This window comes from Pelodiscus sinensis, chromosome 12 (genome assembly GCF_049634645.1).
Source record: "Pelodiscus sinensis isolate JC-2024 chromosome 12, ASM4963464v1, whole genome shotgun sequence".
Lineage (NCBI taxonomy): Eukaryota > Metazoa > Chordata > Testudines > Trionychidae > Pelodiscus > Pelodiscus sinensis.
The window spans coordinates 7,111,780-7,128,025 of NC_134722.1; the positions used below are offsets into that span (position 1 = coordinate 7,111,780).

At 45.2% G+C, this 16,246-nt stretch overlaps 1 protein-coding gene across 5 annotated transcripts in view; it reads right to left on the bottom strand.

Moving 5' to 3' along the window:
* Positions 1 to 660: 660 nt before the first annotated feature.
* The window catches only part of MTHFSD (methenyltetrahydrofolate synthetase domain containing), a 29,513-nt gene continuing 13,927 nt past the window's right edge, over positions 661 to 16,246 (bottom strand). For all 5 annotated transcript variants that reach the window (XM_075939961.1, XM_075939960.1, XM_075939962.1 and 2 more), the window contains exon 8: positions 661 to 2,683. In XM_075939961.1, coding sequence (XP_075796076.1) covers positions 2,156 to 2,683 — 528 coding nt within the window. In that variant the 3' untranslated portion in view covers positions 661 to 2,155. The remainder of the gene's footprint in view (positions 2,684 to 16,246) is intronic.

Below are 16,246 nucleotides of genomic sequence, written 5' to 3' on the forward strand. Positions count from 1 at the left end.
AAATTACCTAGGGAGGTTGTGGAATCTCTATAATTTAAGAGCAGGTTAGACAGACATTTATCAGAGATGATCTAGATGGAGCTTGGTCCTGCTATGAGCAGGGGACTGGACTTGATGACCTTTCGAGTTCTAGTTCTAGTCCCTTCTAGTTCTAGTATTCCATGATTCTACATTACATAACCCCTCCCAATGGCTTATATTTTAAGTGCACAACTGGGCATATAGGCTGAACAAAGAGAAGTGCTTTGCAGTGTTTTCGATTTAATTCATCCTGAGCAGCACTGACATCATACCAAGTTTGAGGAACAGTCGTCACTTGAGAGCGTAATTTAACTTCTTCAGAAGTCTCTCCTTTGTTTTGCCTGCAAGAAGTTAAAGCAATGCTTCCTTTGAGCCCTTGTGCAAAGAACAGGCTGGAGAATGTTTTCTTTAATACTGCATGAGAGGTCTTCCCCGCTTGAAGCCCAAAACTGTGCTTAAAATATCCTTACTAATATTCTAAGAAAAATGTTTCAACTTTTATACTTAAAAAAAAAACATTTCGATTTCTTTGCCCACCCTCAATTGCAAAGTGTTTCTGTTTAGAAAGGATAGCTTAGCCAAAATTCAACTTGTTTTTCAGGAATAAGGAATTAAAAAAAAAATAAAAGCCATACAAAATAAATCTCCATTCTCTTTTATTCTGTAAATACATGTGTGTATGCACATAGAAGCTGGCACCTCCCTGTCAATAAATTTTCCTGTAGCACTCTGTACTCAAACCCGTATCAGTATCTGGCATCATGGGTCAAAGGAAGAGTGCAGTGCTGTATTGGTAATAAGAAGGCACAGAATGAACAGACAGTGCTGATGCCTTAGTAACTTTTCAAATAACTTTATGCCTAACCAGTTGCCACCAGCAGAGTCCCTGAATCTTCTTTCCCTTAGATCAGTTTTACAGTAACATACCTCTACTCAGATCAGTAGAGTTGTGCTTGATTTACACCAGCAGAAGCGAGAAGAGAATTGGGCTCACAATCTTGAAAATAATTCTATTACATTCTAACTGTGAAAAAGGCACCTCAAAGAGTCAGAAAGAAAACTGATATTTGTTTTATCTCCCAGCCAGGAATAAAATTCACAACATTTAGAGAGAATTAAGAGACCTGTCAGTTTCAGCTGAAGTGAACAGGTACTGAGGATGCTCCACATGATGTAGGGTTAAAAATTAAAACAAAACAAACAAACACCTCCTCTCTCCAAATCATAAGCCACCAAATGACATTGAAAAAATGCTTTTCAACCAAAAATTCTGTAATTTCCCCCCTCCATTGGTCACCAAATTATGTTGCAAACCACAAAAACCCAAACATTTATATAATATAGATATTCTTTAAAAAGTGGAATAATTTCAGTTTCGAGGGGTGAGGAGAATTTTCCTAGCCAACTCTCCTTAGCACCTCACAGGATCTGGTCCTGTCTGGTAAGTGTTGCATCCTACAGACTACATTTTCAAAAGCTCACTTCCAAAGGTGTGTGCACAGGTGCAATTCAATGCCAGCACCAATGACAGAATATAGGCTTCTGGCTAGAATTGTGGGCACACAGATACTTTCGAGTAGCGTTTCAAACAACACATTCGTGTTTGCAAATGAATGGGTGTGACATTATATACACACAGACACACACATCTAGTGCTCCACAGCTACCGACAACTGAACACATCAATCGAGTAATGGTGTGAGAAAGAAAGATCCAATTTTTCATCTGCATATGCAACTACTTGATTTGCATGAACATTTGTAGAAACTACTGATGTAAAATACCATATAGTTAGTAAATCAGTTAAACATTAAGTTTAATTGGTCGAGTGACTAAACAGAGGCAGGGCGGAGGTGGGTGGCGGGGGAGGGGGAAAGAGAGGGCCTTCCAACCTGCCACGGCTGGTCTGGAGTGGGCCCCATGTTGCGGGCGGAGGCTGCTCCAGTCCCGTGGGCTACCAGCTTCTAACCAATGCAAGCTGGGCGTCAGCAGCTTCGTGCAAAGGGGCCAGCCCCCCGCTGCCACTTCCACTGGCTTTCAAAATCTGCTCCTTGGCACAAAATTAAAGGCTGTGTGGAGATCCTAAAAAAGGAGGTTGGATTCTTGCAGAGCAATGGAGATAGGCCTCTTGTTTCTATTCATATTTGTTTCTCTGTCCATTGATTGCAACTTGCCCTTTGCGTCTCTGGTTCTTGGCCATCTCAACTCGCAAAGTATGACCCCTGAGGCTTAAGCCTTTCAAAGAGGATAGGACATTCTCAGCAGTCATTTTATTCGGGTAATCAAGAAAAGCCCTGTGCTGTGCTCCCTGCCAAGTGAGCCGCAAGGGGACTGCCTGGAATTCTTTTAAAGCACTTTTTAACTCACTCACTCGTGTGCCTGGAGGTAGATTACCTACATAGACAGTGGCGGGTGCACCATGTGGGTCTGATTTGGTGCTTAAAGGATCATTTCCAACATGACAATGTCCAATTTGGGCAGCGGCGGACTCAGCTGGCAGTTTTATATTTCCAGTCTTGGCGTTTTCCTCCGAGTCCGCTGGTTTCCTGGCGTTTGGAAAGTCTGGATGTTCGTCTTTCAGGGTAACATCATTGCCTGCCTGTCTCTCCCTGTAGCGAAGATTCTTGAGGATGGGGATTTTTCCCAGCATTTCGTAGCTAATCTAAAAAATTAAGACAGAAACAAGTGTGAGGAGGGGTTGTTGTTTTTTCAATTAACTCAACATATATGGTCAGATTGGCGTGTGATCTCATTTTGTCATCAACATTCAAAGTGCGCAGAGCAGTCAGCAAACTTTACTGATGGTGGGGCTGACTTCTGAAGTTACTCCATAAACATATGTGGCAGCGCAACCATACACACTAGTCACTGTGCAGGCTGCATGATGCAGATCGAGCAGAAAATAACCAACCAAGCCAGAGCTAAAGGGCTTTGGAATTTGCTGACTTGGGCGTGTCCAGATTTGCAACTGTAATGCTGCATCAACACAACCCACAAACACAAACACAACCCACTGCATCCCCCAAGGTCTTCCTCATGGAAGATGGCCAAAACTGTGTTAATGTTTTTCCCTCACAAGTCACCTGGCTCTGTGCCCCTCTCCCCGATTTCCTTCACATCATTTCTCAACGTCACAGCCACATCCCACTTCCTGCTACACTCTGAGTGACAATGTGTGTTTTCCTCTCCCCTTTCTTCTCAAAGTAATTGAGGGTGGGGGTGATCTTTTCCTACTTTCCCAGGATCCTTAGGGGCAGCTGGTTTTTAGAAAGAGGCCTGCTATCTTTCCATCATGCCCCAGTTATCAGAAGCCTCATCATCAGTGATCCAGGAAAGACTTCCATTCTCCATACTAAATGCCAGGGCCATGAAAGGGACTGCATTGCAACCCATGATTTAGAGGAAACTTATGAACTCCCTAATTCTGTATAGCATGGTTGGACACTCCCCCACCCCCGTGAACTGTAGCAAAGCCACTGCAGTAGCTGCTGGAAGGAAAAGGAGCATTGATTGCTCAGCTGTTGATGAACCTGCAGACAAGCAAGATGTTTACCCTCAAGGAGACCTGACTGGTGAAATTAGTGTGGTAGCAGGTACCTTGTCAATTCCATCTCAGTGATCGACAAAGGAAAAGGGCCAGGCGATTGCCAAAAAATTGTTGATGACAGGTAAGCGCAGGGTATCAAAGCCCATCTAGGGCATAGGGGAGGCAATTTAGCAGAGGCGGCTCCAGGGTTCACACATGTCACTTCAGGATTTCAGTTTGTGAACCTCAGGGTTTTATTTCCAGGCTCAGGTCTGGTTTCCTCTAGTTTTGGTCTAACACAACCCAGTGAGTGACTGAGGACAATTAGTTTAAAACAAAGGCTGCCTCCTTTTGGCCCCACATAGGTGCTGGAATCGGGCCTCTAACAAGCAAGCTTTTGGACTGCGCCACAATTTTGCTAAAAGCGAACACAATCTGTCGGGTCAGTGGTATACGGGTTTCCAAACGGGTATTGCTATAACTATGCAGCCACTACAAATTTTAGTGGTAACGTGGTTATACGCTGGCTCCCTGGGAGTGGGGACAGCAGCCAGCCCCGTTCCTGGGGAGCCAGCTGCTGCCCGGCGCTGCACACTCGCAGACAAAGGCAGCAGTGTGGGACGGCAGTCGGCTCCTCGGAAGCTGGTGCGCACCAGGAGTGGGTTGTTAAGCCGGCTCCAGCCTACTGCCCTGCTCCCAGGGAGCTGAATGCTGCCTCTATACCTGTGCAGGACAGCAGCCAGCTCCCTGGGAGCTGGACCAGGAGCCAGTGTGTAACCATATGCACTTTTGGGTTACCAGTTTAAATGATTACAGTCTTACATCCCTAGTTTCTGTAGCTGCCATGGGAGCCCGAGCACACTGAAAGGTACATGCCATTTTCAAATGTTGATGAGTTATGACTCTGAGGATCCTTGGAGAGATGCATTTTTCCCTGACAAGTACATCCAGACTGCAGAAACTGACAGCATCCTCCCCTGTGCTGGGCATTAGACTAATGGCTGAAGCCATTGTACTTTGTTTTTCCTGGCCAACAATTAGGAACATTTGTTGTCCGCTGTCAAGTTTCCATGTGAAATGCAAGCTCTATGCTAATGAAACCCAACAGGAAAAACATTTTTCTACACTCATGTAACTAATCACTCCTGTACCCAAAACCAAACTCAAGCCTACTACGAAGCATGTGGATCGTTGCTTTCACTCTACGGTAAAACTTAGCTCAAAACATACATACAGAATCTTTATTTAGAAAAGTGAACACTCCCAAGGACAAACCTTCACCTCTTCCCACAGCCTGAGTCCTTGGGATGGGCAAAAAATTGCCAGGCCCATCAGGACACTCTGCAGACAAGACCGAATTAAAGCAATCCCTAGCCACAGGGACGTGTCTTCCAGGACCAACCCCCAGCTCTGGAATAGCCCCAGTCATCATTGGCTTGGCAGAAGGTTTCAGAGTTAAAATTAAATAGGACAGCTCCTCTCTCTTGCAGTTACTATTTCGGGCTGACTGCAAACTCTGAGAAGTGCCAGTTACACTTGGGTCAGGTTTTCAAGCTTCTCTTTGTTTCCACAGGGGCTAGAAATATTGTTTTAAATGAAACCTGTAATTCTGAGTTCATCAGGTGGGTGCAGGGGCTGGGGCTGCAGTAGTTACACCTTGGTACAATAGACACTGAGAGGGGACGTGACAGCAGTTTTCGAGTACCTAAAAAGGGTGTAACAAGGAGAAGGGAGAAAACTTGTTCTCCTTGGTTTCTGAAGATAGGACAAGAAGTAACGGACTTAAATTGCAGCAAGGGAGGTTTAGGTTGGACATTAGAAAAAAACTTCCTAATTGTCAGGGTGGTTAAACACTGGAATAAATTGCTTAGGGAGGTTGTGGAATCCCCATCATTGGAGATATTTAAGAGCAGGTTGGACAGACATCTATCAGGGATGATCTAGATGGTGTTTGGTCCTGCTGTGAGGGCAGGGGACTGCACTTGACCTCACAAGGTCATAGACTCATAGACTTTAAGGTCAGAAGGGACCATTATGATCATCTAGTCTGACCCCCTGCACAGTGCAGGCCACAAAATCTCACCCACCCCTCCTAGAATAATCCTCTCACCTATATCTCAGATATTGAAGCCTTCAAATACTTTGAAGACCCCAAGATGCAGAGAATCCTCCAGCTGTGATCTGTGCCCCATGCTACAGAGGATGGCGAAAAACCTCCAGGGCCTCTGCCAATCTACCCTGGAGGAAAATTCCTTCCCGACCCCAAATATGGCAATCAGCTAAACCCTGAGCATATGGGCAAGACTCATCAGCCAGACACCCAGGCCGTGTCCAGACTCAGGGGTTTTTTCGGGAAAAGTAGCCTTTTCCTGAAAAAACTTCCCCTGCGTCCAGACTCAAGCCGCGTTCTTTCGAAATTATTTCGAAAGAACGCGGCTTTTCTTTCGATGGCGGTAAACCTCGTTTCACGAGGAAGAACACCTTCCTTCGAAAGTTCCTCTTTCGAAAGAAGGCGTTCTTCAATGTAAAGAGGCCGTCTTCGAAAGAGAGCATCCAGACTCGCTGGGTGCTCTCTTTCGAAAAAGCGGATTTCTCTTTCGAAAGATCCGCCTGCAGTCTAGACGCGATCTTTTGAAAGAGGCTCTTTCGAAAGATGCTTTCGAAAGAGCCTCTTTCGAAAGAAGCCTGCAGTCTAGACATAGCCCCAGAAAGTTCTCTATAGTAACTCCTATCATCCCTCCATTGACCTATTTGCCACTGATAATGAATGGTCAATTAGTTACCAAGATCATGTTATCTCATCAAACCATCCCCTTCATAAACCCATCTAGTTTAATCTTGAAACCAGATAGATCTTTTGCCCCCACTACTTCCCTTGGAAGGCCGTTCCAGAACCTCACTCCTCTAATGGTTAGAAACCTTTGTCTAATCTCAAGTTTAAACTTCCTACTAGCCAGCTTATATCCATTTGTTCTTGTGTCCACATTGGTATTAAACTTAAATAATTCCTCTCCCTCCCTGGTATTTATCCCTCTAATATATTTAAAAAGTACATTCATGTCCCCCCTCAGTTCTAGTGTTTTATGATTCTATGATTACTCCCTACAGCTTCCTCCTTGCACCAAGAGGTCTCACACGGAGATTATGTCTACACTGTAGAGTTTTTTCAGAAAAATGGCTGTTTTTCTGAAAAAAACTTAACGTCCACACTGCAATTGCGTTCTTTCAAAAAAAATTGAAAGAACAGAGGGGTTTTTCTGACATTGGTAAACCTCTTTCTACGAGGAAGAAGCCTTTTTCCAAAAGAGCTCTTTCACAAAAAGGCATGTGTGGAGTGGGAAGAGGGAGTTCTTTTGAAAGAAGAGGAAAGAGGAAAAAGCACAGGTGCCCTGGTGGTCACTCTGTCCATAGTAATCACAGCTTACATGCAAGAGATTGTCCATTTAGTGTGGACGTTATCTTTAGAAAAAGCAGATCGTTTTCTTGATGCGCTTTTGCTGTTTAGACGCTCTCTTCCGAAAGAAGCCCGTAGTCTAGATGTAGCATGAGATACACTGGCGATAAGCCTGGAGCAAAAGCCTAGGGTGGATGAGATAAGTGCTCATAGCTGCAGATCCCCCTTGCCCTGCCCTGGCTAATCCTACCCCCCAAACCACTCTTCCTGTTGGAGATGCATACCCAAGAACAATCCTCTGTATTCTACTACCCCCACTACTTCCCATGCCAAAGACACACCCTGCTTCCACTGCCCACCAGGCCTTTCATGCTCATGATGGGAACAGGGCAACATAGTCTGCCCAAAGGATGCTGTAGGATGCTGTCCTCATCCCATCGGAGTGTTGCTAGTCACTTCAGGAGGAGCACAACTAAAATGTCTAACTCCCTCACCTCCCCCGCAAAACAAAGACGCAGTTGAGGATCTCCGGGTATAGATTCGACAAAGCCATTTGTGGCGAGGCAAGGTGGCTTGGGAGGAGAAGGGAAATAAGCCGTTAGCTCTTCTCGTAAAATACTAAACAAAGAGCCCTCCTGCAGTAGGACAATGTGTTGCTAATTATAATCATGCAAAAAGCTACTTTTGTCTTGAGGGCTGCAGTGATTTATGGGGAAATGGAGAGAATCCAAGGACAGTCTCCTTCTCCAAACTGACCATTTCCTGGTTTGACTGGTTCAGTAGCTTCCCAGCCTCATCTAGTGGTGAAAGCACAGAACTGAGAGTGGGAAGACATGGGTTCAAGTCCCATCGCCGGTGGCTCGGCAGATGGCCTGGGGGAAGTCATTGAATCTACCTCTGTAAATTGGTGAGAATCTAGTCACCCGTCCACAGTGCTCTGAGATTTCTCTGCAACAGGGATGCGTGTGTGTGGGGAAAGCAGGGGGGCAGTCCCCTTGATTAGTGAATGCCTCCAGTGGGGTGAGAGTGAGTTACACCAGACGCGGGGAGGGGAGGAGGAGAGCTCTGGCCATGGGCCTGGGGTGGGGAGAGTCAGGTGCTCGGGGCACAGAAAGTGCCCTCCCAAAGCAGCCGCACTGTTATTTCCGTGCATGCTCCTGCTCAGCTTAACAGCTTGTATACAATGGGATTTCTTCTGGCACCTTTTAAATGCAGGCAGACGGCATGGTGCCCATTACCCGACACATTCACTGCAGTTGGAACCGGATCCCCAGTTCACAGCTCTAGAAGCCCGTGTCCCCACTGTAAGCCTCACCCAAGCCAGGTTAATGCCATATGCCGGCATGGCTGGAGTCAGAAGGTGATGAAACCATCCTGAACTACCCCAGATCTCGCCCCCAAATCCAGCTCTTCTCGAAAGCTTCCTCAAAAACTAACGGATGATCCTGCCCCTCCACCAAGTACAAACCTTCCACTACGGTCAGGCTACCAAGGCGGACGGTCCAGTATTCAGCTAAATCTGATTTTCTGAAAGGGAACACACATTTGACAATTATATTCTGCCCGGGGTGACCTCTTTAGGCTTGTCTCCACCACACAATGGATCGACACTGCAGCGACTGGTCCACCAGCTGTCGACTGATCCCCTCTGCTTAGACTCGAGATGTAAAATCCTATTTAATCGGTTCACTGGTTCAACATGATGTTTAACCGACTGAACACTTAAAGGGGGGCGAGGAAGGGGGCTACTCCAGTCGGGCTGCTGCGGAAGGGAGCTGCTCTGCCCAGGTCAGGCCTGCTGCGGGTGGGGACGGCTCAGCTGGTAGCATCACCTGGGAAGCACATCAACTTCAGTGAAACTATTTACGTAGCTCAAGTCATGCCGATTAGATCAACGGCCGGGGTTGATGTACACAGGGCCTTTGATCTATGGAAAAAGAAGCTCAGAAGGGGAAATTTCCCTTCCTGTTAAAAGTCTGAGGCAGGCAGGAGATTGCTGAATTGGTGACTGCCCAGACAAGTTTCCCACCACACAATCCTGAGCCTCCACTATGCACTTAGACTCATAGACTTTAAGGTCAGAAGGGACCATTATGATCATCTAGTCTGACCCCCTGCACAGTGCAGGCCACAGAATCTCACCCACCCCGCCTAGAATAATCCTCTCACCTATATCTCAGATATTGAAGCCTTCAAATAGTTTGAAGGCCCCAAGATGCAGAGAACCCTCCAGCTGTGATCTGTACCCAATGCTACAGAGGAAGGTGAAAAACCTCCAGGGCCTCTGCCAGTCTACCCTGGAAGAAAATTCCTTCCCGACCCCAAATATGGCGATCAGCTAAACCCTGAGTCTGTGGGCAAGACTCACCAGCCAGACACCCAGAAAGTTCTCTGTAGTAACTCCTATCATCCCTCCATTGACCTATTTCCCACTGATAATGAATGGTCAATTAGTTACCAAGATCATGTTATCTCATCAAACCATCCCCTTACGGGCACCTGCTTCACGCCGGTGGCTGTGACTTGGCAGATGGACTGCGGGGAATCTCCCACTGAACAGAGCATTCTGCTGGGGTCTCTGGCATTCCAGCCACGTAGAGATGTGCATGTAAAAGGTCTCCTTGGATTGAACAGGCAGTAGAACGCACGGTGACATTTTGGGGCAAATCCAGGCACCACGTTCAAAGCCACAACCGTCCACTCAGAAGCAAAGCCACTGCGGTTCTGAAGTGTGGTGAGGGAGGCAGGGAGCTGTCTACAGGGGGGAGAAGGGCACTTTGTTAGTGGCATCAAGTTCAGCCGCATGATGCTCCACTTGTCATCAGGACCAGAGTAACCAAAGTGCACCTGCACAGGGTCCCCGAGCTCAGGTCTCTCCGAGCCCCAACCAGGTTTGGCTTACAGTTGATACCTCTCCAGTGTTTCCTACACCTGGCCAGTTTCACTCCTGCCATGCTTTACTCACCCCCAACCCTTGTCAGCAGACATGATAAAATGACCGCCGGTGGATCGATCGCTGCAGCGTCAATCCGCCGTGTAGTGGAGACTAGTCCTCAGTGTGAAACTGGTGTAAGTGGAGGAGAATGAAGCCACCTCATATACTGATACGACTAACGAGTCTAGCAGTCTTTCAAAGACATTGAATAATCATTTCCGTGATCCAAAATTTCCACATTTTATTGTGTTTTCCTTGTTGTAAACATGTAAGGAAAACACTCCTTTTCATCTTGGCCGCCACCCCACCTATTGCTGCAGAAGGCAGGCTGAGGTGAAAATACTGTGCCAAATACTCAGTGGCTGTGTCTAGACTGCATCCCTTTTCCGTAAAAGGTATGCAAATTAGACACATCGCAATTGCAAATGAAACGGGGATTTAAATCCCCTCCGCTTCATTTGCATAAACATGGCTGCCGCTTTTTTCCGGCTCGGAGCTTTGCCGGAGAAAAGCGCCAGTCTGGACGGGGATCTTTCGGAAAATAAAACCTTTTCCGAAAGATCCCTTATTCCTCTTAAAAAAAGGAATAAGGGATCTTTCGGAAAAGGCTTTATTTTCCGAAAGATCCCCGTCCAGACTGGCGCTTTTTTCCGGCAAAGCTCCGAGCCGGAAAAAAGCGGCAGCCATGTTTATGCAAATGAAGCGGGGGGGATTTAAATCCCCGCTTCATTTGCAATTGCGATGTGTCTAATTTGCATCCCTTTTACGGAAAAGGGATGCAGTCTAGACACAGCCAGCTAGTATCAACTGGTGTTGTTCATGGAGCAAGGCCAGTTTACATCAGATGAGGATCTGAACCATTACTTTTCCCTCCACCTTGCTGATAAACGAAGCGGCAAACAACAGGGATGTCAAAATGAGGTTAATTTACTAATGGAGTAGTTGATAGAATTTTTGTTGAGTACTCAATTAGTCGATAGGGGCAGGCAGCTCAGCTCAGTCCCGGCTCACACCGGGTCCGGGACCAAACCCTGCTGCAGCTCTGCAATTTAAAATGCAGTAGGAGCTGGGAGGTAGGCTGCCCGGCTCTCCACTGCTTTTTAAATTGCAGAGCCGCAGCAGGGTTCGATCCAGGACTGGGCGCGAGCCGGGACTGAGCCGGGCTGTCTGCTCAGCTGGAGCAGCCTCTGCCTGTGGTGGGTCTAGGCTCACTGCAGACAGAGGCTGCTTCATGTCAGCCGCCCCTAGCCTCCCTAGCACCAGTGCTTTTGATAGAGGCAGCAGTGTGGAGACGGGGGGGGGGGGGGGGGGGGGGCAGGTGGCACCGTGGAGACAGTGCTGGGGGGAACCGGATTTTAAACCTGCTCCCTGCAGCCCCGGCTCCTGCTCCCCCCACCCCGCTGCCTCTGACACAGAGTCACCGGGGTGGGAGAAATGAGAGCAGTCAACTCCACTAACCGATAAGCCAAGGCTTATCGGTTAGTAGACTAATCGACTACTAACATCACTAGTAAGCAAACCTGAAGTGTGCCTGGGCACTGAATTTCACGTTTATTTCTGTGCTGTGCATTGTTTGACATGTTCCTCCTTCATTCATCAATGATGTAGATATTGGGATAGAGAGTACGCTTATTAAGTTTGCAGATGATACCAAACTGGGTGGGGTTGCAACTTCTTTGGAGGATAGGGACATAATTCAAAATGACCTTAGCAAGTTAGAGAAATGGTCAGAGGTAAACAGGATGAGGTTTAATAAAGAGAAATGCAAAGTGCTCCACTTAGGAAGGAACAATCAGTTCCATACATACAAGATGGGAAGCGACTGTCTAGGAAGGAGCATGGTGGAAAGGGATCTAGGGGTCATAATGGACCACAAGTTGAATATGAGTCAACAGTGTGATGCTGTTGCAAAAAAAGCAAATATGATTCTAGGTTGTATCAACAGGTGTGTTGTAAGCAAAACTCGTGAAGTCATTCTGCTGCTCTACTCTGCACTAGTTAGGCCTCAGCTGGAGTACTGTGTCCAGTTCTGGGTGCCACATTTCAAGAAAGATGTGGAGAAATTGGAAAGGGTACAGAGAAGAGCGACAAGAATGATTAAAGGTTTAGAGAACATGACCTATGAAGCCAGGCTTCATGAACTGGGCTTGTTTAGTTTGGAAAAAAGAAGATTAAGGGGGGACATGATAGCGGTTTTCAAATATCTAAAAGGGTGTCACAAGGAGGAAGGAGAAAATTTGTTCCTCTTGGTTTCTGAGGACAGGACAAGGAGTAATGGGCTTAAAGTGCAGCAGGGGAGGTTTAGATTGGACATTAGGAAAAAATTCCTAACTGTCAGGGTGGTCAAATATTGGAATAAATTGCCAAGGGAGGTGGTGGAATCTCCCTCTCTGGAGACATTTAAGAACAGGTTAGATAGACATCTGTCAGGGACGGTGTAGACGGAGCGTGGTCCTGCCTTGAGGGCGCGGGGCTGGACTCGATGACCTCTTGAGGTCCCTTCCAGTCCTATTATTCTATGATTCTATGATTTGATTCTGCCTCTCCATTTTAAGACCAGGTACAATGTATGAATGCTGAAAACCGAGCATGGTTGCTCCCAGTTACCTGCCTATAAAACTTCACACCAAATTAAGCACATCTTCCAAGGCAATGCTTAGCAGTGACCCAGTGTTTGCAAGCAGGAAAACCCAACTTTAAACAAACCCGTGAGCCATTGTTGTCTTTGCTTGGGCAAGCCATGTTCCTGAAGGGTGAACTTTTGTTATGAGCAATTTACACATCTCATAGATACCCCTCACCAAACAATACACTTAAACAACATTCCATTGACAAAACATCCTGGTTAGAAATTGAGTTGTTTTAGCCTCTACCTCTAGGATAATTTACTTCTGCTGAAAGATACAGGAATGCAAAAGCAAAGCCTGGGTTTGAAGAAGGAGAAAAGGATGCATGGCTGGGAGTCATGATCCTATGAACAAACATTTAAACAGCAAAAACAAAATCCTGTCGTTAAGCCCTACAGATTAATTAGCCCTCCCAGTTCTGAGAGGCTTTGTACAGCTGTGTCTCACATAAAAAACTGCCTCAATGACAAGATCACAAAAACGAGAACGCATGTTAGCTTGTTCCCAATGAATTAGTAACCCTGAAAACTGTTGTCCTTTTAGTTATTAAGCTGTCCCAGAAACATGGATGGTTGTTGCCATACTTGGTCCTTCATCATTCATGTCTCCATAGTGCAAATACTGATGGTGTGGTAGGGGAAGGTAGTATTTCTGCCACTGAATCATAGGTGGCAAAATTACACAAGCAGTAGCATTTTGGTACAGTATGTCTTCCTTATCTACCCCTTCATTCCCAAATCTCTTCATGTCCCGCTACCTCCTTGTCCCATGCAATCTTTTCCCCATGTCATTTCTAGCCCATCTGTAGAGCCTTGCAAATCCACTGATGAGGACATCCACGGCTCATTTTTACAGATGCACATTTTGATTCTAGACCCTCGCAAATTTGCTGCTATCCATTTTAGATCCACAGGGAGCTGCCTCTGCGGATTCAGATATCTGAGGATCATTTTTGCAGATGTGGTTCCAATTTTGTATCTGCGCAGGGCTCTACCTATACAACCTCAGTTCTCAGCAGTTCAGTTCAGGGACTATGGTCAAAATGATCAAGTCTGGATCCTTATGAAAATGTAGGGTCCTAAATAATGGCTAAATCCTGCTGGATGTGACAGCTCCTTGGTGGTAGGGAGGGGACAGTCAGTGAGAGAAGGGTGTTCAGTGTTGTGAGAAAGTGAGCATTCAAAATGTGCTGGTTTTCCAGAGAAAATGAGTGCCCAGAAATCTCTCCGAAGTCCATGAATGCTCTGCACCTTCGAAAATCAGGTCATTTAGTTAGGTGCCCAAATATGGACTAAAGAGAGCCGAAATGCAAACACCAGCTTTGAAAATTTTGGCTCACCTATTTTCTTTTTTTTGCATCTAAGACAACAAACCTCTATAGCACTGCATATAAATAACAGCTGTGTGAGTGAATGCGTGCTAGAGAGATAGCGAGTGAGTCAGTACAACGTCACCCGCTCTTCTGGCTCTTTGGTTACGAATAAACAGGAAAAAAAAACAACCTTGGTAGAATTAGGATGTCAATGAGAGTCTTTCCACCGACTTCCTTGGTTGACGTCAGCCACTAATTGCTGTTCTACTGAAAACATTCCTAATTGGGGTACTTGTCAATAGGTGGTGAAAACTTTACAGCCCGTGCTGAACACACGAGACACAAACAGTAATGAATACAGATGAACAATCGAGCAATGACGGGAACACAGGTAATCTCGCCCAAGTGTGAACACCACCAGTGAAAATAAAATGGTTTCTGGGACAGCTAAGGAGAAGTACAGTTTGGTACAATATGTCTGATCGAGTTACAAATGTGAACAGATGGAAGTGGCTTAAGTGCCGGTAACCCTTTGTCCCAGGCTCTGTTATATGACTGGTCTTTAATCTTTCCCTGATAAGTGGAAAAAAAAAAAAAAAAAAAAAGAAGCAATGCAAAGACCACATCCATTCTGATACACAGGTTAGCTACAGACTAACGTCGCCTAGGAGAGTGTCAAAAGCAACACAAAGATTAAAGGACTTTTCAAGGGGTTTTGTCTTCTCCAGACCTTTGCAGATTTAGCTTGTGAAGGGATGCGGAGAGAATTGTTAGCAAGGTAATTTATTGTGGTTGAATTCTGACACGGAGGGAGAACGTGATCAAAGCAATGCTGGCAAGATGGATGGGGCGCAAGAGCCGGGACTTCAAACAATTCCATTAAGTGAGCTGGAGTACAAGAAAATCTCCATGTGAAATATTTCAGTGATGCAATCCACTAACACAAACGGAGCTCTTGTTAACTCAGAGTACTTAGAATACTCCCCCATTCTATACAAAATAAATAGAGTTGGTGGAGTTATTTATCCACGTTGTTTTAATTTTTATTTTTATTAAAATTAAAATTGTAACTTTCAATTTTAATTCCAAATTGTATTAATGTATTTAATAAATAGAGTTGGTGGAGTCATTTATCCAAGTTGTTTCAATTTATAAAATCATCACTGGCATGGAACAAGTAAATAAGGAAGAGTTATTTACTTGCTCCCATAAAATAAAAACTAGGGGTCATCAAATGAAATAAATAGGTAGCATGTTTAAAACAAACAAAAGGAAGTATTTCTTCAGAAAATGTACAGACAACCTGTGGAACTCCTTGCCAGAGGATGTAGTGAAGGCTAGGAATATATTAATATTCAAAAAACAGTTAGATAAATTAATGGAGGATTAGGTCCATCAATGGCTATTAGCCAGGATGGGCAGAAATGGTGTCCCTAGCCTCTGATTGTCAGAAGCTGGGAACGGGTGATAGGAGAGAGATCATCTGATTATTACCTCTGGTTCTGTTAATTTCCTCTGGGGTACCTGGAACTGGCCACTGTTGGAAGACAGGATACTGGGTTCGATGGACTTTTGGTCTGACCCAGTATGGCCGTTCTTAATATATTTTGCAAACAAAAAAAGGCTAAATTTGTAAATTGTTTATCAGCTGACCCTGGCTTCTACAAAAGTATTTCTCTCTTACAAGTATTTCCTCGATAGTTTTACAAACAACAATTTGCTCTCCATTACTACATGTCACGTGCAAATTGCCACTCAATTGTCATAGGGTGCTGTTTCTGCTGCCTGACTAGATGATTTAAAAGCTTCAGAAGGGTATGATTTAAGAGAGTCAAGTTGGGGAGACAATATCTTTTATTGGGCCAACTTCTGATGGTGAGAGAAACAAGCTTTCAAAACAACACAGAGCTCTTCTCTGGGTAAGACGACTTACAACTTTACAGAGGAAAATATAACAAAACAAAAAAATCAGATCATCAATCAAGCCCTTTCCGACAGGAACTTTTAGACAGAAATCATTAGTGTGAACACTGGTGAAACTGTTTGGATCTGTGAACATAACTGGAAAAAAATGGTGATCATTCAAATAATCAATACACCATCATAGCATGAATTCATCATGCTGATGCATGAAAGTAATTAGAAATCCCTTTCTGTACTATTCAATAAGCTCAACCAAAAAATAATATATATTTTAAAATAAATCCCACACCTAACCACTAGCAGCAATGCAAAACCCAACATCCCTACCACTAATCAAAAAAGTAACCTCACTTTTCCTGCCAGGATGGACTGGCAGACATTCCACTCTGGATTTGCAGCATTAAGCTCTCCCTGTTCTACTGTCTCATGAAAAGGAACAGAATCCGCTTCAACAAGCAGAGGCAAGATACACTCTGTGGGGCAGGTTCTCAACTGCTGTCAGTTGTCG